This window comes from Ursus arctos, unplaced genomic scaffold, assembly GCF_023065955.2.
Source record: "Ursus arctos isolate Adak ecotype North America unplaced genomic scaffold, UrsArc2.0 scaffold_24, whole genome shotgun sequence".
NCBI lineage: Eukaryota > Metazoa > Chordata > Mammalia > Carnivora > Ursidae > Ursus > Ursus arctos.
The window spans coordinates 20622560-20647282 of NW_026622919.1; the positions used below are offsets into that span (position 1 = coordinate 20622560).

General features: G+C 40.0%; 2 protein-coding genes across 2 annotated transcripts; both read left to right on the forward strand.

The window, feature by feature from the left end:
• The first annotated feature begins 6448 nt into the window (after positions 1-6448).
• Positions 6449-11219, forward strand: KRT27 (keratin 27). Its single transcript, XM_026512881.4, has 8 exons — positions 6449-6898; positions 7358-7440; positions 8039-8195; positions 8465-8626; positions 8719-8844; positions 10243-10460; positions 10684-10733; positions 10849-11219. Exons 1-8 carry the CDS (start codon positions 6485-6487, stop codon positions 10989-10991), a joined length of 1353 nt encoding a protein of 450 aa, XP_026368666.3. The 5' UTR covers positions 6449-6484; the 3' UTR covers positions 10992-11219.
• A 7776-nt stretch (positions 11220-18995) lies between these two features.
• Positions 18996-24351, forward strand: LOC113265471 (keratin, type I cytoskeletal 26). The gene is made up of 8 exons (XM_026512878.4): positions 18996-19491; positions 20161-20243; positions 20643-20799; positions 20930-21091; positions 21176-21301; positions 21648-21865; positions 23321-23388; positions 23978-24351. Exons 1-8 carry the CDS (start codon positions 19063-19065, stop codon positions 24127-24129), a joined length of 1395 nt encoding a protein of 464 aa, XP_026368663.2. The 5' UTR covers positions 18996-19062; the 3' UTR covers positions 24130-24351.
• The last annotated feature ends 372 nt before the right edge of the window (positions 24352-24723 follow it).

Below are 24723 nucleotides of genomic sequence, written 5' to 3' on the forward strand. Positions count from 1 at the left end.
TTTGGAAAATATCCATGGTGTTCTCCTGACTTGTTGCAAGTAAAACCCCTTCTTTTCCTATTCTTTGGCTTGGTTGTGTCCTTTGGCTCCACACCCCTCAAGAGGCAAACCCAGTTTCAGGTTATAATTTCACCTGCTTTTCTCAAATTCACCTGCTGTCCTTTTCAGTTGGCTTTCCATAATTCTCCAATAATCAGATGTTTCAGGTGCCTCTGGATTCCCTCTTCTTCCCACAGAAGTCTAATGGCTAATGGTAATTTGTTCTACCAGCTTACATGTTGGGTTTCATGGTAATACCTAGTCACCGAGATTTGTTATAAAAGTTGTACACGGGTCTCTGGTTTTGTGATATAATTGTTCTGTGCGATTTCTTTGTAAGGATTCAAAAATTCTGCAACCATTGCCATGATTTCCCAGAATCCATACCTTATTCTTGAAAGACAGCTTTGCTTGGCAAAGAGCTGTCTTGAAAGACAGCTCAGTTTTCATGTGATAATTATTTTTTCTCAATATTGTGTACAGGGACGCCCGGGTGGTGCCGTCAGTTAAGCATCCAACTCTTGGTTTCGGCTCAGGTTGTGATATCATGGGATGTGAGATCAAGCCTTGTGTTGGGCTCTGCTTTCAACACAGAGTCTGCTTGAGTTTCTCTCTCTCTCCTCTGCTCCACCAACCCCCTCTCTAAAATAAATAAATAAATAAATCTTTAAAAACATATATTTTGTAGAGCTCATTCCAGTGAGACACTATTGTTGCTAGTGAAAGCTACTGACAGTCTTATTATGGTTCCTCTGTAGATGATCGCTATTTTCTCTGGCTGCTTTAAGGTCTTCTCCTTGTCTTTGGTGTTCTTCCACATCACTACGATATGCCTAGAAGTAGATTTTTAAATTCACTTTGCCTCTTGAATTGGAGGACTGTTTCTAATCTATTCTAGAAAATTCTTACCCTCTGCCCCATTCTAGAAAATTCTTAGCCTCTAGGGAGACTCCAATGAAAAGTGTGTCAGAGTTTCTCTCCAATCTTCCTCTCTCTCCCTCTCTCTGTTTCCCTCCCTCCCTCTCTCCCTCTGTCTCATTCTCTTTTTCTTTCTCTTATTCAAGTATAATTAGCACACGGTGTTATGTTAGTTGCAGGTGTACGATATAGTGATTCAACCGTTCTGGGATGCTCAGTGCTCATCTAGCTAAGCGCACTCCTAATCCCCTTCGTCCATTTCTTTTCTGCTGCCATTTCTTTTTAAAATTTACCTAGTCATTCTTAATAGTTATTCATTTGGAACACTTCCAGTTCTCTCTTTCACTTCTCTAAACACACACAAAAAAAAAACCCACAATTTTTTTGCATACACTCTCTTGTAATCTCATTATCGTTGGTCTTTGACGTCCTATTCTGTAGACTGTAGTTAGTGTTGGCTTAGTCAGACGTGTTTGTTTCCTCCCATGTTTATTTTACTGTGAGTGTATATGTGGTTGGAATTTAACTTTGGGAGTCCTGCAGGGCCAGGACTGAGATGATTTCTCCAGAGTACTATGAAGCAGTACCAACTTGAAAACATCTTTTTAAAATTATTTTTAATTTTTTTTTTAAGTAAGCTCCACACTCACTGTGGAGCCCAACCAGGGCTTGAACTCACAACCCTGAGATCAAGACCTGAGTTGATATCAAGAGTTGGACATTTAACCAACCAAGCCACCCACACACCCCAACCTGAAAACGTCTTAAATGAATTTCTTGGACTGGGGTTCTCAGACTAAGCGGGCATAAATTCAAATTGCAAAACTGTATCAAGTAAGGCCATGATTATAAGTCATTATCAAATATCAGCAATATTCATTGTATTGAATTTTTACTCAGTACCATTGGCAACAGAATGACTTGCTGGTTTCTCCACTTTGCCAGCATGGAGATTTTTCTAACTTCATCCTTTCTACTGATGACACAGGCTTTGGGGTATACAGCTTTAAGTGGGGTCTCAAGTTCAGCTACGACACTTGGTCATATCCAAACCATTTTCCCTCACTGGGGCTCTTAACCAGAAAAATCTGTGTCTGCTCTGAGCATATTTCTAGGGCAGCTCGAGCTTCTGTGTCTGCTCACCACTCTTGTTTCAGCTCTGTGTCTTGTCTTGTCTTTTCTTTTCTTTATGACTCCTTTTATTTTCTTTTGAGCTTAGATATGAATTTAAAAGGCATTTTACAATAATTTATCCAGCATTAGGGTATTTCATCTAGTCTTATTTAACTGCTAGACATGGAGATACCATAGTATCAATTTTTTAAACCACATTCTGTATCAAGTTTATTCATAAATTTTACAGTGAAACCTCCGACGTGCATTTGGGATTTTTTTTTCTTGGTTAGTTTTAAATAAATTTTTACTTTTTGTCAAAGTAATAAATGCACTTTGTTTTAACAGTTAAATCGTGCTAAAAGTAAAAACAAAAAACAACAGTGTCTTTTTCTCTCCCTTCTTCTATCTCAAGCTCTGCTCTCCACGGGCAACCATTTACAACCCTTTTAGCTATTCCTTGTCATCTTTATCTTTAGATTTTTAAATAATATGCTTTATTCAATATTTCTTGATTTACCAATTTTACATATTATATATTATGCTCTTAAAAGAAAGTTGAGAATTTTGCCTTTACCACATTTCTTCTCTTCCTAACATAGCTATACCACAATATTTGGTTAAATCAATGTTGAGTCTTCTCACCATTATGACTAAGTAGATATTGTTCACTGTTGTTGAGCAGTATATGCCATGTTTTATTGTACAACTTTTTGTTCTTCATACAATCAATATTTTTCTAACATCTTTACTACTTGGTTTCCTGTATATCTTAATCTCTCATGCCTCTTTCTTACACGAACAAAACCATCCATCGTTTACATCTATCCCCTGCAGACCTCACACTCAGAATCCTCCCATCTCATGTTTATTTTTCTGACTTGCTACCCAGCTATCATCAGGGTCATGCATGTGGTGCGCTCGTACTGGGACCCCATTTTTTGGACTCTAAGCTTTCTCTTTTCTTGTTCATTTTTCCCTCTAGTGGTTTCCTGACAAAGTGCGTGAGGGAGATAGATTTTTTGAGATCTTTCATGTCTGAAAATAGTTTTATTCTACCCTCACTCCTGATTAATTGTCAAAGCAGAGAATTTTAGGGTGGACATCACTTTCAAGTAGAATTTTGAAGGCATTCTTCACTGGAGTCATGGCTTCCAGGGTTGTTGAGAAGTCCAGAGCCATTCTGATTTCCCCATCACAGGATGGGTGTTGTCTTTTCTTCTGACACTTTAAGTGTTCTCTTTTTCTCCATGGTTCTCTGGCATAAACTGAGCACATGCTCTGCTGTGATTCTTTCTCATTTATCACTCATAGTTCTTGGCGGTGTCTTTCAATTTAGAAACTCGGTCCTTTAGTTCTGAGTAGTATTATAAAATATGTTTATAAAATAATTTCTTCATCATTTCTCCTTTGTCTCTTCCTGAAAGATTTACTTAAGGTTGTTCTTCTTGGACTAAGCCTCTGATTTTCTAGTCTTTTCTTTTATCCATCTTTTTGACCTTTGTTCAACTGTTAGGAAGATTTTTTTTTTAAGCTTATTTTCCAACCCATCTATTGAAGTTATTTTGAGACTTATTTTTTTTTTCATTCTGATAGCCCATTCTTGTGCTCTGCTGTTTAACTTTAATGACACTGTATTCATGTTTCAAATATATAGTATTTTTGTTACTTCTAAGGGCATTAGTGATAGGAGGTTTTTTTAAGTTTTCCCCAGCTTCCTTTATTGTCTGTTTCTCAAGTGCCATTTTTTGCTCTTTTGTTGAGTCTTTGTCTTTCATGTTGGGGTGTTTTTTAATGTATGGTGATTTTTAAAATTCTGCTCATCTTTAAGAGTAGGGTCCTAAATATTTGGAGGCTGTGTGTGTGTGTATTTCACACCAGGGTGGATGAATAGTAAGCATTCTTTTATGGGAAACACTCAAGTATCTGCAGGTCTTTTCTCTAGAACGCTTTGGCAACCCCAGAGAAGGACCCAACAACCAGAGATGGCTCCCTAATTTGTAGGGCCTGGTGCAAAATGAAAATATCAGGTCCCTTGTTCAAAAGTCAGGGAAAAGTTCAGTTAGAGGTACTAACACATAATTTTTTTTCTTTAAAAATATCTTATTACTTAAAACATGTAGTAGAAGTAGTAGTAATACATACATAATATAATCTTACAAATTGCAAAAAATAACATTTTCGATGTCATAATTTTATGTAATACAATAAATTCTAATGCTTTACTAATATGATTTCTTGATTGATCAACAGATTTTTCTGGCTTGCTTTTCTGCAAATTCACTTATTAGGTCATGAAAATTTATATTTTTAGCAATTTCATTTTCAAAATTGAAAGTGATGTCCATTGTTCTTGGCAAATGCAAGATTTCAAATAATCTCAACTGGAGAGAACGACAAGAGCAAAGACCAAAAGGAGGGGGAGGGGAGAAGAACAGTAAAATGAAAGAATGAACAAGTCAGGTAGGTACCACCTACCTCAAGAAGAAACTTACATGTCAGGCAAAGGAGCTTTCTCAAGCTTATAGTCCATTGATTTTTAAACTGTAGGGAAGTGGAAAAAGGAAAGAAATATTTACTGTCTATATATTACTGACAAGCATACTTGCTTTACAAATGTAACTACTATTTAATAGCCTCACAAAAACACAAGTCATGTCTCCCACCTAGAAATGGAAGCTTAGCAAGAAGGAACTCGGCATTGGTCACACAGCCAGAAAGTTGCAGAACTGGGATATGAATGCAGATGTATTTGATCCAAGAACTCACCTTCTTTCAGTGGTATGGATGGTGGTGTATTACTACAGGAATGGTACCTTAACTTACTGCTTTGCCTACTGACCAGGCTGGAAAGGAAGAAGACTTGAACCAAAAATCCAATCATTGAGTTGGAAAAAAAAAATGATAGTGAGAAGAAAAATAGAAAAGAGAAAAATGCTTCAAGAGACACTGCTGAAGTAGATTCCATTGGACCTAGTGACTTGCTGGATGTAGGCTGGTAGAAGATAATAGAAATTAAAGACCTCTTAGCAATCATGAGTGTGACTCGGGGTAATTCCACCAACAGGCAATGAAAAAAGATACAAAAGATCAAAGTTTGATGACAAGATGATGGAGTGTTGAGCTAGAAATCATCCAGTAGAAATGTCTGGTGGGCGTAGTGAGGCGTGGGTCTAGGACGGGACCCAGGCCAGTGTTAAAGATGTATATTTAGAAACCATTCCCCTACAGTCCAAGTGACAAGAAGATGACAGCAGCAAAGGAGAATGTGTAGAAAATAAGAGTGCTGAGCACAAAACTGTAAGGAAAGACAAGCTCTAGAGCACGGATGTACTCTATGGAGTACATATGGAAGAAAGAAGACGAGCAACCAGAAATATTCTAATAGAACTATTTTCAGAAGGCAATTGTTCAGAATTCAGTAAGCCTGGGGTGGTCGGTATCAAATATGTCCAAGAGGGTGTAGGAGAATAAACATGAGAAATAAAGCCTGGACTGGATGTGGGATAATTAGCCATCTGAGAGTTGATTTCAATAAAGTGCTGGGACCAAAATTCAGGAGGGAGTGGGGGGGGGGGGAAGCATGGAGGAAGTGAATGCAGAAAATTTTTCTAGAAATAATGAAAGGAAGACATGTAAAAATTCAAGAAATCTAGAAATAGAAAGGGAACATACAGGCCACAGTCTAGTCCCTTCATTTTACAGATCAGAAAACTGGGCTCAGAGAAATTAACCAATACCTTTATTTATACCTTAGACAGAAAACCAGTAAAGATGAAATGGTAATTCAGGAGGGATACGGATCAAGGAAGACTTTCTGTCTCCAAAGAAGAGTCCATTTAAATCCTCATTTCTCATTTAAGGCCTGGCCTCCTTCCTCTGCTACCATGAGCCCATGGTTTTGAAATTATTTTCAATATATCTGAAAGAAAGACCACATTATCCACTGAAGCCCATAACTATGATGGCTCACTTGCCAGAGAAAACGTACTGTCATTGGTTTGAGCAAGGGAAAGAGAACTCTGTCCATCACACTTTTTTATTCTTATAGGAGTTTTGTAGTCCTGAAACCTGGAAGACAGGAAGGATTGCTCATACTAAATTTGAAATGCATCACTATAATCATCTTGATTTTACTCCTCCCTGTCCCATTTTGGAGATAACAAATCACCCCAAGGTAACTACCCACCTACAGAAATGGACATGGTAGGGTGAAGGCATTCATTAAAAAAAAAGAAAATCACCCAATTATGAATAATTCAAGATGAGCTGGCAAACACCAGTTTGCTATGGGTAGCTGGGTTCATCAAGAAACACCCTGATAATGTGTATATAAAGACAAACTCAACTGTTTGAGCAGGACATTTGCCATCAGGGCTTCACTCCAGGAACAAGCTCTCCGGGTCTGGACACCATGTCTGTGCGCTTTTCTTCTGCATCCAGACGGCTTGGCTCCAACGGGGGAGCAGCTTTTGGGGCTGGAAATGCATGCGGTGTGCCGGGCATTGGAAGTGGCTTCTCTTGCGCTTTTGGGGGCAGCTCGTCTGCAGGAGGCCATGGTGGGGGGCTGGCTGGGGGAAGTGCTTCTTGTGCTGCCTTCACCGGGAATGAGCATGGGCTCCTGTCGGGCAATGAGAAGGTCACCATGCAGAACCTCAATGACCGCCTGGCCTCCTACCTGGAGAACGTGCGAGCACTAGAGGAGGCCAACGCCGACCTGGAGCAGAAGATCAAGGGCTGGTATGAGAAATTCGGGCCTGGTTCTTGCCGTGGTCTTGATCACGATTACAGCCGATACTTCCCAATAATTGATGACCTTAGGAACCAGGTAAGAAGCACAATGTGGTGAGGGTTAATACCCCTAAGACTACTCAGCCACTCAAGCAAACACAAATGTCTAAGCTGTCACACACGGCAGGGCTTTGCTCCCGACTTCTGATTTTCCATTGTGCATTCTGAATATTAAAGATAATTTCTATTCAAATTCTAATCTTTGAACATGGCTCACCCATACCTGGTACGAGGTATGCATGTTTATGCTTTTCGTAATATGAAAATGTCAAAAACTGCCCACCATGGCCTCCTGCATTACTTATAACTTTTTCCATAGAAAGGGTTCGTTTATGGGTGGGGTGAAGGGTAAAAGAGGCCATACTTAATTTCCCATTTGCAAAAGAATCATCTTATTATTGGAGACAGAATGCCAGAAAGTTTACTATAACTTGATAGGTGACTTTTTTTTCAAGGAATTGGGACATTTCCTAACTCCTGACTTTCCATTTATCAGATCATTTCTGCAACTACCAGCAATGCCAATGTTATCCTGCAAAATGACAATGCAAGACTAACAGCTGATGACTTCAGGCTAAAGTAAGTAGAGCTGAAGAGAAACTGAAGAATTCATCTCAACGTTTCCGCCTTTAATCGAAGCTATTGGGGGTCACCTCGATTGTTTGACTTTGTTTATTTGTTTTAAACCAAATGTAGGTTGGGGCTCCTGGGTGGCTCAGTCGCTAAGCGTCTGCCTTTGGCTCAGGTCATGATCCCAGGGTCCTGGGATCCTCCCGCATGGGGATCCCTGCTCAGCAGGGAGCCTGCTTCTCTCTCTCCCACTCCCCCTGCTTGTATTCCCTCTGTCACTGTCTCTCTGTCAAATAAATGAATAAAAAATATTTAAAAAAATAAAAAATAATAAAAAATAAACCCAATGCAGGTAAGAATGACCAGCTGAATGATATATTTTACTTGGGAAATTTAGGAACCCACACAAATGAATGTCAAGATCGTAAGAAAGAGAATTTGGAGTGTTCCCAATTCTCTTGCTTCAAAGAAATTTGCTTCTTGCATTATGGGCAGTCTGACGTTTTGAGTATATTTTAACAGTTTGACCTTGAAGCATGGTTGGAGTTTTACGATGACCTCAAAAGTGATGGGACTAAGGCGATGCAACTGTCAAATATTTTCTAAGGTTTGAAAATGAACAAGCCCTTCACCAGAGCGTCGACGCGGATGTCAGCGGTTTGCGCCGGGTCCTGGATGAGCTGACCCTGTGCAGAACCGACCTTGAGATCCAGCTGGAAACCCTGAGCGAGGAGCTGGCTTACCTCAAGAAGAATCACGAGGAGGTAGGGGCTCTGTCTCCCCCGATTCCATGACCCGCCTTGCTCCCAAGATTTTAAAAACTGGATTTCAGATGACAAGTATAACCATGTCCGGCATCAGTATTCCAGAAGGAACTCGTCAGTTTCTCTGTATGGTTTAAACTGACATGTTCCTTTCCATCCGCCTCCAAAGAAACAAACCTTTTTTAAAAGTTTCTAACCTTACGCATCCTGTCGGTCTGGTTCCTTTGAAAATACTCAGCTCCTAACGTGGCGAAACGAATTTCTTTCAGGAAATGAAGGCGCTGCAGTGCGCGGCCGGAGGGAACGTGAACGTGGAGATGAACGCGGCGCCCGGCGTGGACCTCACGGTCCTGCTGAACAACATGCGGGCCGAGTACGAAGCCCTGGCCGAGCAGAACCGCAGGGACGCGGAGGCCTGGTTCAACGAGAAGGTAAAACCCCGCCCGGGTGCGCTTGCGGGGCCCTGGGCACTGAGGCGAGGCCGGCAGCACCCTCACCACCCCCCACGCCCCCCCACTTTCAGAGCGCATCCCTGCAGCAGCAGATTTCTGATGATGCCGGCGCCACCAGCTCAGCTCGCAGTGAGCTGACCGAGATGAAACGGACTCTTCAAACCCTGGAGATCGAACTTCAGTCCCTCTTGGCAATGGTCAGTACAAAGTACAAAAAAAAAAAAAAAGTTTTGTTTCAGAAGCGGGGAAGAAATGCAAAGAGTGTTTCTTCCACGTGATATTACTTACTTGCGTTTTTATCTGTTAATTACCGTGCTTGCCCTAAGACACCTTTGCATTTTGCACAGCCGAATCCTCTTGGCCGGGAACGTAGACCTAGGTGCTCATAATTAGGAAACATTAGAAATTAGCAAGTACAATTATGTGAGGTACTCGAAAAGAAAATGGTTTCTACCCTGCATCTTCTCTCCCAAGTCAAAAGATTAAAAAAAAAAAAAAAAAAAACATGCTCCGTGGAGTGCAAAAATGCGTTGGCACCCCTCCTATCATATTCATCTGGCATTCCTTTGGGCCGCTTAATTAAGAACACTTACAAGTTCCTTTTTAAGTGGCATAAACAAGAAGCAAAGTAGAGGCATGAATGTTGCCTATAAAGTTAACACCCTATAATAATAGTAACGTTTTCATTAAGGGTTTGCCCAGCACTTTCTCCCACTAGAATCCACAATAGCCCTAGGGCTTGGGCAGGGCAGACTTTATAATTCCTGTCATTATTTCCAAAAGAACAATCTGAGATTCAAAGAAGTTAAGCAGTTTTCCCAGAGTCCCACAGTTGAATACAAAGGAAGTTGAACTTCTCTCCAAATTTCCTAACTCCCACGTCTATACTTTTCCCACTGTGGCTAGTAAACAAACCTTCAGAGTTTATCCACAAAAGAGGGTATGAATGTATATAAAATTAGGACTTGGCATAAAAATTCTTGCAGCTGAAAGAGGAAGACACTTTTATCTTTATTCCATCTGAAAGTATAGCAAGCATCCCTCTTTAGGAGAAACCCTTTATAAACCCATTTGGATTCACAAACCATTTAAAGCTTAAAAAGGTCATTCTTTTCTTTGGGTCAGTCTGCTTCAGGAAAGTTTACCCAGTTCATTATGGGTTGTTAATTTTTAATAGAAGAGCTACAATCTCTATGAGACAACACTGTCACATGATGAGAAACAAAGTAGCAAATTGTAGGGGGACTTTTATTCCTGGGAAATGTGGCAAATTGTGCCAGACTCTAGAAGCAGAGACTATATCGGTGGGGCACAGGGATCTTTAGACTGTGCCCTATGAAGAAACAAGTTCATCTTTGCTAACACTAATGGACCTATGAGTGACATTCACCACCAACTGTGTCATTCTCAAACAGAAAAACCGTATGGCATCTAATAAAGGCAACAATTAATATTGAACAAGGGGGATTCTTTGGGGTAAATATGGTAACTTGCATCATGTAAGAAAACTCTTTTACATATCTCGTAAATGCTCTGCCTTATTCTAAAACAACACTGTGACATTTTCTACTAAACTGTGTCTTACTGATCCATAGAAACACTCCCTGGAGTGCTCCCTGACCGAGACCGAAGGCAACTACTGCGCCCAGCTCGCCCAGATCCAGGCTCAGATCGGGGCCCTGGAAGAGCAGCTGCACCAGGTCAGGACTGAGACGGAGGGCCAGAAGCTGGAGTACGAGCAGCTGCTCGACATCAAGGTCCACCTGGAAAAGGAGATTGAGACCTACTGCCGCCTGATTGATGGAGAGGATGGGTAAGGACAGCTTCTACTGAGAACACACTTTATACTTTATTTTAAGGTTATTAAAGATATTTTGAAATCAAGTACAGAGTATTTATGACCCTTATCATGTATACCTAAACCCCTTCCAGTGTTATTTCAGAATCCGGAGATGTCCCATCTTAAATCCTTGTTTTCCAGTTTCCTCAGCAAAATAGAGTGAAATAATTAATGCAAGCTCTCTATATTTTTACAGCTCTTGTGTTAAATCAAAAGGCTATGGAGGACCAGGAAATCAGATAAAAGGTAAACAAAGCTGTGTTGAGCATTCAAAATGTACTTGTGTAAGTTTCAAATAATGAGTTAATTATTTCCCCTTGGTGGATCTGAGAAATTCTAACAATTCATGTGTTCATTTTAGAGTCATCTAAAACCACCATGGTTAAAACAATCGTGGAAGAAATAGATCCTCGTGGCAAAGTTCTCTCATCCAGAGTTCACACTGTGGAAGAGAAATCCACCAAAGCCAGCAATGTGAAGAGTGAACAGAGGGTGCCTTCCTGAACCCCAGAAGAAGAGCCCCTAAGTTAAAATACCAAACTGAAGCCAGGTTCCTAAATAAAAGCCCTCTTTTTTTTCTGCTTTTCTTCCAGTGAATTAAGACAAGCTGTTTGTCGAATGGTAACATTTCTTTGGCTTTCTCTATGGTGGTGGGTCAATAAAATCTCTTCCTGTTGCAAATCACCTTCACTGGTTCTGGTCAATCTTTGCATTTTAAACGTACCTGCAAGGGGAGCTGAATTTGATTTTTAATTTCTTTTGTTTAATTCAGTGGCCTTCACAAGTTAGGAGTAAGTTTAACAGGTAAACTGGTTGGAGTCTTTTTCACATCTCTGAAAAATGTTAAATCTTCCTCCAGCCTTCTATAAATACTTGTTACGCACATTTGCTAAGCGCTGGCAATGAGAATAAAACAGTCTATAAAATCTAATTCCTGAATGCAACATGCTCATTGAAGTGGAAATAAGAAATTTAAGAATCAAAACCATCCTAAAAATAAAGAAAAAAAACTGTAAATGGTGATATTTAAAGGTAGAAGGGAAGAGAGAGAGATGTGGGAACTAGATAGGGCAAGGGGGGATTTCCACAATGTTAGGTCACAAAACACATCTTAACAAACTGAAGAAGCCTGAAATCATAGCAAGTATCTTTTCTGGCCACAATAGTATGAAACTAGACATCAATAACAGGAGGGAAAATTGGATATTTCAAAAATATGTAGAAATTAACTAATACACTCCTGAACGATGAATGGGTCAAAGAAGAAATCAAAAGGAAAAGTAAAAAAAAAACTTAAGACAAATGAAAATGAAAATATAATATACCAAAACTTACGGGATGCAGCAAGAGCAGTACTAAGAGGGAACTTTATAGTGATAACCATATATTAAGAAAGAAGAAAGCTCACAAATAAATGATTGAACTTTACATATCAAACAACTAGAAAAAGGAGAAATTAAGCCTAACATTAGCAGAAGGAAAGACATAATAAAAATTAGAACAGAAATAAATGAAATAGAGACTAGAAAAGAGATAAGATCAACAAGACTGAGAGTTGGTTTTTTGATAGGTAAAACTGACAAATTTTTAGCTAGACCAACCACAGAGAGAGAAAGGACTCAGATAAAAATTATAAGTGAAAAAGGAGACATTACAAGTGATGCCAGAAATACAAAGGATTATAAGAGAATACTGAAACATTTATATGCCAACAAATTGGATAATCTAAAAGAAATAAATTCCTAGAAACATGCAACTTACCAAGACTAAATCATGAAAAATAGAAAATCTAAACAGACCAATGATGAGTGAGGAGATTGAATCAGTAATCAAAAACCCTTTCAACAAAGAAAAGCCTAGGACCAGATGGTTTCACTGGTGAATTCTACTACTTACAGAAGAATTAATGCCAATCCTTCTCAAGCTCTTCCAAAAAATAAGAGGAGAAAACACTTCCAAACTCATATCCTAAGGCCAGCATTACTCTTCTACCAAAGCCAAAGATGCAACAAGAAAAGAAAATCACAGGCCAATATCCCTGGTGAATATAGATGCAAAAATCTTCAACAAAATTCTAGCAAAACAAATTCAACAGCACCTTAAAAGAATCGTATGCCATGATCAAATGCGATTTATCCCTGGGATGCAAGAATGGTTCAACACACACAAATCAATAAATGTGACACACCACATCAACAGATGGAAGGGTAAAAATCATATGATCATCTCAACAGATACAGAAAAAGCATTTGACAAAATATGACACCTGTTTAGGATAAAAATGCTTTGGCAAATTAGGTAGAGAAGGAATGTAACTCAATGTCAAAGGCCATGTATGACAATACCATAGCTAGTATCATACTCAATGGTGAAAATCTGAAAGCTTTTCCTCTATACCAGGAATAAGACAAGGATGTCCACTCACCAATTTTATTCAATAGTAGAGTTCCTAGCCAGAGCACTTAAGCAAGAAAAAGAAATAAAAAGCACCCAAATTGGAAGAGAAGAAGTAAAATTGTCTGTTTGCAGATAGCATGCTCTTGTATATAGAAAACCCTAAAGACTCCACCTAAAAACTGTTAGAACTAATAAATAAATGCAGCAAATTTGTAGGATACAAAATCAACATAAAAAATCAGTTACATTTTTATATACTTACAATAAATTATCCAAAAGGAAAATTAAGAAAACAATCCCACTTGTAATAGCATCAAAAAGAATAAAATACTTAAGAATAAACTTAACTAAGGAGATGAGAGACTTTTACATTGAAAACTACAAAACAGTGATGACAGAAATTAAAGCAGACACAAATAAATCAAAAGACATCCCATGTTCATGAACCAGAAGAATTAATAATGTTTAAATGGCCGTACTACCAAAGCAATCTACAGATTTAATGCAATCCCTGTCAAAATCCCAGTAACATTTTTTATCATAAATAGATAAAGCAATCCTAAAATTCATATAGATAAAAAAAGACTCTTAATAGCTAAAGCAATTTTGAGAAAGGACAAATCACACTTTCTGATTTCAAAATACATTACAAAGCTACAGTAAATAAAAGAGCATGGAAAACAGAAAAATATGGAGAAATTAGAATCCTTGTGCACTGTTGGTAGGAATGCAAACTGGTGCAGCCACTATGAAAAACAGTATGGCAGTTCCTCAAAAAATTGAAAATAGAATTACCATATGTTCCAGCAACTCCACTTCCTGGTATATGCCCAAAAGAATAGAAAGCAGGATCTTGAAAAGATATTTGTACACCCATGTTCAGAGCAGCCTCATTCACAACAACTAAAATGTAGAAGTAACCCAAGTAATCATCAACAATGAATGAATAGGCAAAATGTGGTGTAGGCATACAATGGAATATTATTCAGCCTTTAAAAGGAAGGAAATTCCGACACATGCTACTACATAGATGAATCTTTGAAGTCACTATGTTAAGTAAAATAAGCCAGTCACAAAAAGACAAATAGTATATGATTCCACTTATATAAGGTACCTGGAGTTGACCAATTCATAGAGAGAAAAAGTAGAATGGTGATTGCCAGGGGCTGGGGAGAAGAGAATGGGGAGTTATTGTTTAATGTGTATGTTTAAGTTTTACAAGCTGAAAACAGTATGGAGATGTATGTTGGTTGTATAACATTATGAATGTATTCAATACCACTGAATCGTACCCTTGAAAATAGATAAGGTCATAATTTTATGTTCTGTGTGTTTTACCACAGTAAAAAGAATAGAGAGCCCAGCAATAAATCCACATATAGATGGTCAGCTTATCTTCGACAAAGGGGCCAAGAATATGTAATGAGGAAAGGATAATCTCTTCAAGAGATGGTGTTGGGAAAACTGAATATCCACATGTAAAAAGGGCCCCATGTGCAATTGGGCCCCTATGACGCATTATACACAAAAATCAGCTCAGAATGGATTAAGGACCTAAACACGAGACCCAAAACAGTAAAATTCCTCAAAGAAAACATGAAAGATGAGATCGGATGTGTTCAGGGTGGTATGGCCATAGACATAGGAGAAAGCTCCTTGACATTGGTCTTGGCAATGATTTCTTGGATGTGACACCAAAATAGAGGCAACAAAACCAAAGTATATATAGTACTTTCTACATAACTTCCAGGAAAGGATCAATAATTGTGATACCCAGCACTTTGAACTCTATTCTCAACATCATTTCAATTCTCAGAACAACCCTATGAGATAGATACTATTATCATCCTCTGTTTGTACATAAGGAAACTGAGGCAGAGAGTGATTGAGTAACTATCTCAAGGTCACACAGCTAATAACTGGAATAGCTGCAATGCTAATCCAGGCGGTCTGGCTCATAGTCTGTCCTTGACTCCCAACACAACACCATGCTATTGAGAACCTCGTGATTCCACCTTCCTGCTAGCAAAAGAAGGGAGGAAAAAACTAAGTGCATTCTAAACTCCAATCAATCCAAGACTGAACCATTATCAGAGTCATGGGCCCTGCAGAGTGGCTTCGGACAGTATCTGATTTCATTTCTCAGGTCCGCTGTTCCCTTCAGTGCAGAGTGGGAATATCAAAACCAGAGAAGCCATTTTGTGGGAAGAATTAGCACGCCAGCTTCTGATTCTCAGAAAAACTAGATATCTAGTGACAAAACAAACTTCATTCATGTCTGAGAAAAATACCGTTTCAACTTGGATAACAGAAATGTAGAATGTAAATTTTAAACAACAGCAAAAGTTATTGAAAGACCTAAATGTGATACAGGAATCCATCAAAATCCTAGAAGAGAACACAGGCAACAACCTCTTTGACCTCAGCCACAGCAACTTCTGGCTAGACACGTCTCCAAAGGCAAGGGAAACAAAAGTAAAAATGAGCTATTGGGACTTCAACAAGATAAAAAGCTTTTGCACAGCAAAGGAAATTATCAACAAAATTAAAAGGCAACCTATGGAATGGGAGAGGATATTTGCAAATGACGTATTGGATAAAGAGCTAGTATCCAAAGTTTGTAAAGAACTTATCAAACTCAATACCCCAAAACCAAAAAATCCAGTCAAGAAATGGGCAGAAGACACGAACAGACTTTTCTTCAAAGAAAACATACAAATTGGCTAACAGACACATGAAAAAATTCTCAACATCACTCAGCATCAGGGAAATACAAATGAAATAAACAGTGAGATACCACCTCACACCGGTCAGAATGGCTAAAATTAACAACTCAGAAAACAACAGAAGTTGGCGAGGATGCAGGGAAAGGGGAGCCCTCCTACACTATTGGTGGGAATGCAAACTGGTGCAGCCACTCTGGAAAACAGTATGAGGTTCCTCAAAAAGTTAAAAATAGAGCTACCCTACGCCACAGCAATTGCACTACGAGGCATTTATCCAAAGGATACAAAAATAGTGATTCAAGGCACATGTACCCCAATGTTTATAGCAGCAATGCCCACAATACCCGAAATACGAGAAGAGCCCAGATGCCCATCAACAGATGAATGGATAAAAAAGGTGTGGTATATATATATACACACACACACACAAACACACACACACACACACACACACACACACACACACACACACACAATGGAATATTACTTGGCCATAAAAAAAGAATGAAATCTTGCCATTTGCAACGACGTGGATGGAACTAGAGGGTATTATGCTAATAAGTCAGTCAGAGAAAGACAAATACCATATGATTTCATTTACATGTGGAATTTAAGAAACAAAACAGATGAACAAAGGGGAAGGGAAGGGAAAATAAAATAAGATGAAAACAGAGGGAGGGGCGCCTGGGTGGCACAGCGGTTAAGCGTCTGCCTTCGGCTCAGGGCGTGATCCCGGCGTTCTGGGATCAAGCCCCACATCAGGCTCCTCCGCTGGGAGCCTGCTTCTCCCTCTCCCACTCCCCCTGCTTGTGTTCCCTCTCTCACTGGCTGTCTCTATCTCTGTCAAATAAATAAATAAAATCTTTAAAAAAAAAAAACAGAGAGGGAGACAAACCATGAGACCCTTAACTCTAGGAAACAAACTGAGGGTTGCTGGAGGGGAGGTGGGTGAGGGCATGGGGTAACTGGGTGATGGGCATTAAGGCGGGCACTTGATGTAATGAGCACTGAGTGTTACATGCAACTGATGAATTACCAAATTCTACCCCTGAAACTAATAATACAGTATATGTTAAATAAATTGAATTTAAATAAAAAAATTTTTTTAAGGTATTGAAGCATATTTGAAACTAAACACTAAATTTATCAGGGGCAAAATTAGCCTACTATTGTTAGAATAAGATAATGGGATGAATGTGTTTATCCTGAGGTGAGCAGACGTTTACACATCATAACTTACAGCTTACTTCAATGATTTCTGAGTACCTAGAATATGCACCTTATATATTGAATATTCTAATACCTAACAGAGTTTCAAGAAAAGATAATGATATGTGGCTGAATACGTGTTTCTTACTGTGAATCAAATAGCCACTCTCAAGGAAGAAATGTATGGACAGGGATGTAGGGCTAGAATTCTTTAAGTCTATCTCCCACTTCTGGAAAGGACTAAAGGACACCCAAAAGTAAACGAACAAGTGTTAGTGTAGAGGAAATCTATGAGTAAGAAAAGTCAAGAGATGGGACGCCTGGGTGGCACAACGGTTAAGCGTCTGCCTTCGGCTCAGGGCGTGATCTTGGCGTTATGGGATCAAGCCCCACATCAGGCTCCTCCACTATGAGCCTGCTTCTTCCTCTCCCACTCCCCCTGCTTGTGTTCCCTCTCTCGCTGGCTGTCTCTATCTCTGTCGAATAAATAAATAAAATCTTAAAAAAAAAAAAAAAAAGAAAAGTCAAGAGATTTGACCCGATGAGTAAACAGATGACAGTGTTTTCAGAAGGAGTTAAGCATCAGTCATTCCAGTCCTGCTTGGATATAAAAGTGCTTTGAGTTCTGTGTTACCACTTAGCCTCCCAACCCACTCACCCCCAAAAGGTTCTAATAATATATGCTTAACTGGTTCCCCAAAAGATTACAAGTTAATTAGTATTTATAAAATATCTAGAGATAAGTAGATTATGTTAATAATACTTTGCAGCCTCATAATACCTCTTATCCAAGAGACCCAAGATTACACCGACCCCATACTCTGTTTTTCTTGTTTTATTCACAGGAAGTTTGGACAAAAGATGAAAATTGTGACCAGGTCACAAGAACATCAGTAACAAGTCTCTGAATACGAGCTACGTCTCTTATCACACATTATTCTAAACCTGTAGCAATGGTCTGGATTACAGTTTTCTATTAATTATCTTAAAATATTTTGGTCGAAAAAATCCAGGCATTCTGGCCCACCATTATGATGAATCTTTCAGGAGCAGTAATATTGGGTGTTTTTCAAAGTATGTGATACACACGGCATTGAAAAATCTCATTCAGAAAAAATGACTGTTTCAAATCAATCTAAACCCATAATCAGTAACCAATCAATTTGTACCATTATAAGTCATAGAGACCTGACCCTGTCTGACATGTTCACTTTATTATAATAATTTAAATAATTCACATTTACAAAGTGTTTGTGTCCTGCAGACTGCTTTATAGTCACTAATTATTGAAACCGCTCAAGATTCAGTGTTATTATTTTCATCTGCCCAGCAGGAAAATGAAGCACAACAATGGAATGTCTTCCCATGGGTATCAAGGAAAGGGAATGAAGGGGCTGCTTACCTATAACAACTAATCTCCCATCTCGAGTACCATAATTATTGGTTTTCTAGGTAGGGATGAAAACACATCTCTCCTTCATATATTTTAGTCCCTAATTATTAATAGGAAGTTCAGTTCTCAAAATAATTCCCCAGACCTTAAATACATAAATTTAAACTAAAAGGCAGTAAACAATACTTTTGAGGTAGAGAAATGAACAATGTGGAGACTCAGAAGTCTGTTGAATGGATATTCTGCTCCTGGACTAAACCAAGAAATCTCAATACAAACAATTTTCTGTCACTGACACCTACTCATTAATTTTAGTTAAATTGATAAGCAAAATCAATTTAAAAATTCCCACTACCAACAGATCGCTGTATTTTGAGAGTATCTGATATTAATAAGAAAGGAAAGGCCCAGTGAAGCATGGATAATAGAAATACTCCATAAACATTTGCAGGACATAAGCAGTGGACATTTCTCATGTAAATTACTAATTCTTTATTGTCTAGGGGGGGAAAAAAACTAGACTCTCTTCCAGAAGTCAAAAAGAGGGATGTTTACTCATATTTAATTTTGACCTTTGAAACTATGATTTAGTATCACTCGACCAGGCACCTTTTCGTAGACCAAGATATCCTAGGGGCACCTTTCCACCTACAGACTGGACACTATAAAAAAATCACCCAATGATGAAAAATAACAATTAGGGAGCGAGTAATATTTTATTACAGATTGAAAGTCAAGACTGAAACGACCTACTGAGTCCTATAAAAGGCCAATGGAGATCACGGTCTATGGAAGGTGTGCTTTTGCTTTGCTCCTCGCTGAGGAAGGGTCACTCTGCCATAGTGTTGCCATGTCTTTTCAACTTTCTAGTGGATCCAGGCGAGTCTGCTCACGAGCTGGCCCAGGGTGGCTGTCTGGTGGAGGTCCAGGCTTCGGGGCTGGGAATGTGTGCCGTGGATCAGGAGCGGGAAGCAGCATTTCTTGTCCTCTTGGGAGCATTTCTTCTGCAGGAGGTTTCTGTAATGGTGGTGGGGGCGTCTGTGCTGGTTTTCTTGGAAATGAGCATGGCCTGCTTTCTGGGAACGAGAAGGTCACCATGCAAAACCTCAATGACCGCTTGGCCTCCTACCTGGACCATGTGCGAGCTCTGGAAGAGGCCAACGCAGACCTGGAGCAGAAGATCAAGGCCTGGTATGAGAAATATGGGCCTGGTTCTTGCCGGGGACTAGATCATGACTACACAAGATACTTCTCAGTCATTGAAGATCTTAAAAGGCAGGTAAGAAATACAGACTTGTCTACTTTTACTATGGATTTTGGGTGTACATTACCTAAAAAAGACAAAATATAAAATGTGCTTAAAATTTTGACATGATGTAGAATTTGCTCACTCTTCATTCCCAGGGCTTAAAGCAGTGTCTGGCCAAAAAAAAAAAAAAAAAAAATTGTAGAATTAAAGGCAAATAGTTTCAAAACAGATATAATCGCCTTGCTGATCTTACATTTAGCTCATTTTTTTAAAGATTTTTTTATTTATTTATTCGACAGAGAGAGAGACAGCCAGCGAGAGAGGGAACACAAGCAGGGGGAGTGGGAGAGGAAGAAGCAGGCTCATAGCGGAGGAGCCCCATGTGGGGCTCGATCCCACAACGCCGGGATCACGCCCTGAGCCGAAGGCAGACGCCTAACTGCTGTGCCACCCAGGCGCCCCTCATATTTTTTGATCAAGAGTAATAAAAGTATCTGTGATTGTAAAAGCTTACACTTTGGCTCCTAACCTCTCGACATTTGCTGTCTGAAAAAAGAAAAAAGCCAGATTCCTTTCATGTAGAAAAAAATGAGAGCAAAGTAGATACTTGGTGGGTTGAGAAGGTAAGAATCACACTGAAATCTGGACTGTCCCTTGACTTTCGGCACCTAACTATTTCGCACAATCTACCCTATTTAGATTATTTCTGTGACCACCTGTAACTCCAGCCTTGTTCTACAAAATGACAATACCCGACTGACCGCCGAGGACTTCAGGCTGAAGTAGGTGAAAAGAACGTAATTAACTATAATAAGGGTAAATACCACAGTTGGAGTAAAAAACAGAACTTTTGCTTTAAAAACCAACATGTTTTTATGAAGTCAGACTAAATCACTGAAGAAATTAACTGTGCCCTTATAGAAAGAGCTATCATATGAATTTTGAACGTGTTGATTCAACGACGAAGCACATTGGATGATAAAAATTCTGGAGAAACAACTCCTCCGAGATAATCGTCCTAGATCACTAGGTATTCCAAAGGGTGTCATCTCTTTGCCGATGCACTAAGCTTTAGAAGCACGGATGGAAAATCCCGTCGTGCAATATACCAGACGTGGAAGAAAGTTATGCTTTGCACCTGCCCACGGTCACAGTTCTCAAGCTTTTTACTCGCCTTTCAGGTACGGAAATGAGCTCGCTCTATACCAGAGCGTAGAGGCCGACATCAATGGTCTTCACAGGGTTATGGATGAGCTGACCCTTTGTACAGCTGACCTGGAGATACAGTTTGAAACCCTCAGCGAGGAATTGGCGTACCTCAAGAAAAATCACGAGGAGGTAAGGGACCCCACAGCGTGGCTTCGGAGAGTACCCGATTTCGTTGCTCCGGCCCACGGTTCACGTCGGAGCAGAGTGGGAAGATATGTCAAACGTCTACCTGGAGGGTTCATAGGGATCCCTTTTCTAGGAGATGAAAGTCCTGCAGTGTGCAGCAGGGGGGGACGTGAACGTGGAGGTGAACGCAGCCCCAGGCGTGGACCTCAGGGTCCTGCTGAACAACATGCGGGCCGAGCACGAGGACTTGGCCGAGCAGAACCGCAGGGATGTGGAGGTCTGGTTCAACGAGAAGGTACGTCTGTGGCAAAGCGCACACCCAGGGCTTGGTGGGCAGACCACCGAGCGGGTCGCTGACCTTGCTGATGATCCGCGACAGAGCGCCCCCCTGCAGCAGCAGATCTCTGACGACGCAGGAGCGGCCGCCACAGCCAGGAGCGAGCTGACGGAGCTGAAACGCAGTCTGCAAACCCTGGAAATAGAACTGCAGTCCGTCGTGGCCGTGGTTCGTAGGAGTCACCGCTGATTTGAATGTGTGTGCGTGTGTGTGTGTGTGTGTGTAGGTGAATGCACCTCTGAGTATATATAACTAAAATATAAAATGTGGTAAATAATAAAAACACTGTCCGTAAAAACATTACTTCTGACTCACCAATCCCAGTACTGAAAAATCAAACTTTTCCCACTGGAGAGAGAAAAAAATTTTTTAAAGAAACCTGGCTTATGCTGATTTTCAATCGAAAAGATTTAGACCTTGTACAAATGCCTCTTTCCACCTTGAGTATGTTTCCAATATGAACGTGCTGTTTATCTGTTACCCACATGCAAGCCTTGCTTTATTCTTCTTTCAGAAACATTCCTATGAGTGCTCCCTGGCCGAGACGGAAGGCAATTACTGCTTCCAGCTCCAGCAAATCCAGGACCAGATTGGGGCAATGGAGGAAGAACTACAACAGATTCGCACGGAAACAGAAGGCCAGAAGCTGGAGTACGAACAGCTTCTAGATATCAAAATATTTTTAGAGAAAGAAATAGAAACGTATCACAAACTAATAGATGGAGAAGAAAGGTAAATACTAACTTGTGAAAAAAAAATCATCTCCCATCAACCAGGTTTTCTCGGTATCCACGTATACCAGTATCATATTCTAGAATTTCCTACTCTAAGAATCACAATCATCTGTGGTCTCAGGAATTTATTATCGCATCCAGGTGAAATGAAAACGGGCAGCCAAATCAAATGTCCGAGTATGGAAGTGTGTGTATCTATAACATATCGGACATTCAAATACCGAATGTTAAACAATTCCTGCAATTCGGGTGGGGGCGGGGAATTGCGTTCTGTGATTTAATGTTGCAGCACAATTCCTACAACAACACGCTCTATTTTGTTAGTACTTCCTAGTGACCACGCGTGCACCCTGTATTACCTGGGTTATTACGTTTTCATTTGAAAGATAACGGCTTCCTTGGAGAAGTCGCCATAGCTTGTCAGCCAAGAGCAACAGCCCTGGAATTGTAACTCTGAGCGCAGATCACACCACTGGGTGAATGTGAACGCATGGTTTAACCTCCTTAAATCCCATTTTTCTTACTGGTAAGATTGTGATAACAGCAAAACCACACTCTTTACCCTTGACCATAGTGCCTCGCTACAGAGGTAGAGGAGGGCTCAGGAGAGTGGCTTGCACACAGAAGGTACCCGGTAATCAGCGGCTGTTACGAAATGTTTGCCCGTGGTCACACCAGGAGTCCGCACCATCGCATGCATCTTCCAAGGCTAGTGTCAGCCCTCTACAGTCCACTCTCATAGGAACTCAACAGTGATGTTCCCTCCTTCGAACAAAGCGCTCATGGCAGCATTCATAATTCCCTTCTTTCACTACACCTTTCAAGCTGTGTTCCAGCTACATTTTTACATGCATATACTTTATTCTCCATGGTGTAAACTGCTTGCTTCATCACTGCATATTTGCTGCAGCACCTAGCCCAGCACCTTCTGGATCACGGCACTCTGAACTTGTGCATTGGCCAGGTGATTGACTGGAAGGTCAGTCAGAAACTGGACTCCCCAGATCGCGAGACAAAAGAGACAATAGCTGGTCGCAAGGGAATTTCTGAGCATAAACCTTTAATCTCTCCTTCACGATACTGAGGTCATGGAAAGCTTACTTCTATATCTCTTAAACATCAGAGGAATTTAATCTTGTGGAAACTAGAACTCTCAAACTTTTATTCCCAACTCATAGTTATTTCTTTTTTTTTTTTTAAGATTTTATTTATTTATTCGACAGACAGAGAGACAGCCAGTGAGAGAGGGAACACAAGCAGGGGGAGTGGGAGAGGAAGAAGCAGGCTCCCAACCGAGGAGCCCGATGTGGGGCTCGATCCCAGAACTCCGGGATCACGCCCTGAGTCTGCTTAACGACTGAGCCACCCAGGCGCCCCCCAACTCATAGTTATTTCTGACCTTCCTTCTGAATGGGGGAGGAAAAAAAGCAACAATTTACTCTTCTCTTCACAGAAAAAGCAAGTCCACATGTTACAAATTCAAAGGACGTGGGCCCATACACTCCGAAAATCAAGTCAAAGGTACAGCAGGGTTTTTTTACTTGGCATAAATCTTTTCAACTCAAGCAATTTTATGAAACCAGTCACTTATTTGTAAACTAAATCAAATTGTTCTAAGGTTAATTCTAGTGAATGAAGAAATCAGGGGTCATTATGGCAGCTTTTTAATGTATTTTATATTCCTGTAGAACAGACGTGGTCAAACTGTGAAATTTCCGAAATGGGGACTCAATGCCCACACATTTTCTTACCTAGAACCTGTTATTTTCCCAGTTCCAATGCTTTGATGGAAGAGCTACTGCATTTTAAACCACAAAGATAGGGCAAGTTGGCATTTAAAAGAAGACATTACTTGCTCCAGGCCAGTACCTGCCTGCTACTTAGGTTGTTCTAATCTATGTTTTACTTACACCTTCAAACACCCATTGTTCTAAAAACAATGGTAAGTATAAGATCGTTCTGGGCCTTGCTAAGCGTGGTCTTCAAACACAGTGTTATAGCTCAGTGTACTGCAAACCTGCAACCCTGTTTTTCAGAAGCATACTGTTAGGACTGAGTACCTTTGAGCCTGTTAAGAATGAGTACTAAATTTGCATTGATTTTATTTTAGACTCAAAAGAAGAAATTGTTGTCAAAACAGTGGTTGAGGAACTAGATCAACTTGGTAATGTCCTTTCACTGAGGGTCCACTCAGTTGAAGAAAAGTCCTCCAGAATAAGCAACATTACAATGGAGCAACGAGTACCTTCCAAAGCACCGTAGTGAGAAAACAAGTTATTGAAAAAAAAAAAGCCTGCCTTAGCAAAATCCCATTGGCCAAATAACCCAAGGAAATCATTCATTTCTGTTTTTAAAAATGCAAGGGCTAGAATTTGTTTCCTTCTCTTCTTTTTCTCATGTTCTTTCCATGTGTTTCTTCTCAGGAATAGGAAAAATCTTGCTCTGTCTCATTGTTTTGCTTCTATTTCAGGGGACTTTTTGGCCATTCATTAAAAATTTTTCTGTTGCAAAAATTTTTCTGTTGCAAAAATTTTTCTGTTGCAAAAATTTTTCTGTTAATGAATCTGGTGCTTTTGAATTTCTACAGTTGATGCCAGTGTGACAGTACTAAGGAAAGGCTGGTAAAACAAGGTGCCTCACACAGTCACATTTACTTCAATTCATGGTAAGATAAGTTGGAAAGAACACAGGACCTCCTCTCTGGCCCCAAATCTGTCCCCAGTCAACCATGTAAATGAGGAGATCTCCTTGGCTTTGGGCTTCTGTGGATGGAACAGTATCCCCCTCGATCACTACGATTTGTTCACCCTCCTAATGGCGAGCCCGCGTGGGTGATCAGTTCGTGTGAGTTTGCTG

What these genes read in the sequence shown, in the direction of transcription:
- LOC113265471 (XM_026512878.4), top strand. Translation starts at nt 19,063, where the DNA reads ATGTCTTTTCAACTTTCTAGTGGATCCAGGCGAGTCTGCTCACGAGCT. An exon ending in TCAAGAAAAATCACGAGGAG is followed by an intron (nt 20,800 to 20,929) that starts GTAAGGGACCCC and finishes TCCCTTTTCTAG; the next exon opens with GAGATGAAAGTCCTGCAGTG. An exon ending in TGCAGTCCGTCGTGGCCGTG is followed by an intron (nt 21,302 to 21,647) that starts GTTCGTAGGAGT and finishes TTCTTCTTTCAG; the next exon opens with AAACATTCCTATGAGTGCTC.
- KRT27 (XM_026512881.4), top strand. Translation starts at nt 6,485, where the DNA reads ATGTCTGTGCGCTTTTCTTCTGCATCCAGACGGCTTGGCTCCAACGGG. An exon ending in TCAAGAAGAATCACGAGGAG is followed by an intron (nt 8,196 to 8,464) that starts GTAGGGGCTCTG and finishes AATTTCTTTCAG; the next exon opens with GAAATGAAGGCGCTGCAGTG. An exon ending in ACCAGGAAATCAGATAAAAG is followed by an intron (nt 10,734 to 10,848) that starts GTAAACAAAGCT and finishes TGTTCATTTTAG; the next exon opens with AGTCATCTAAAACCACCATG.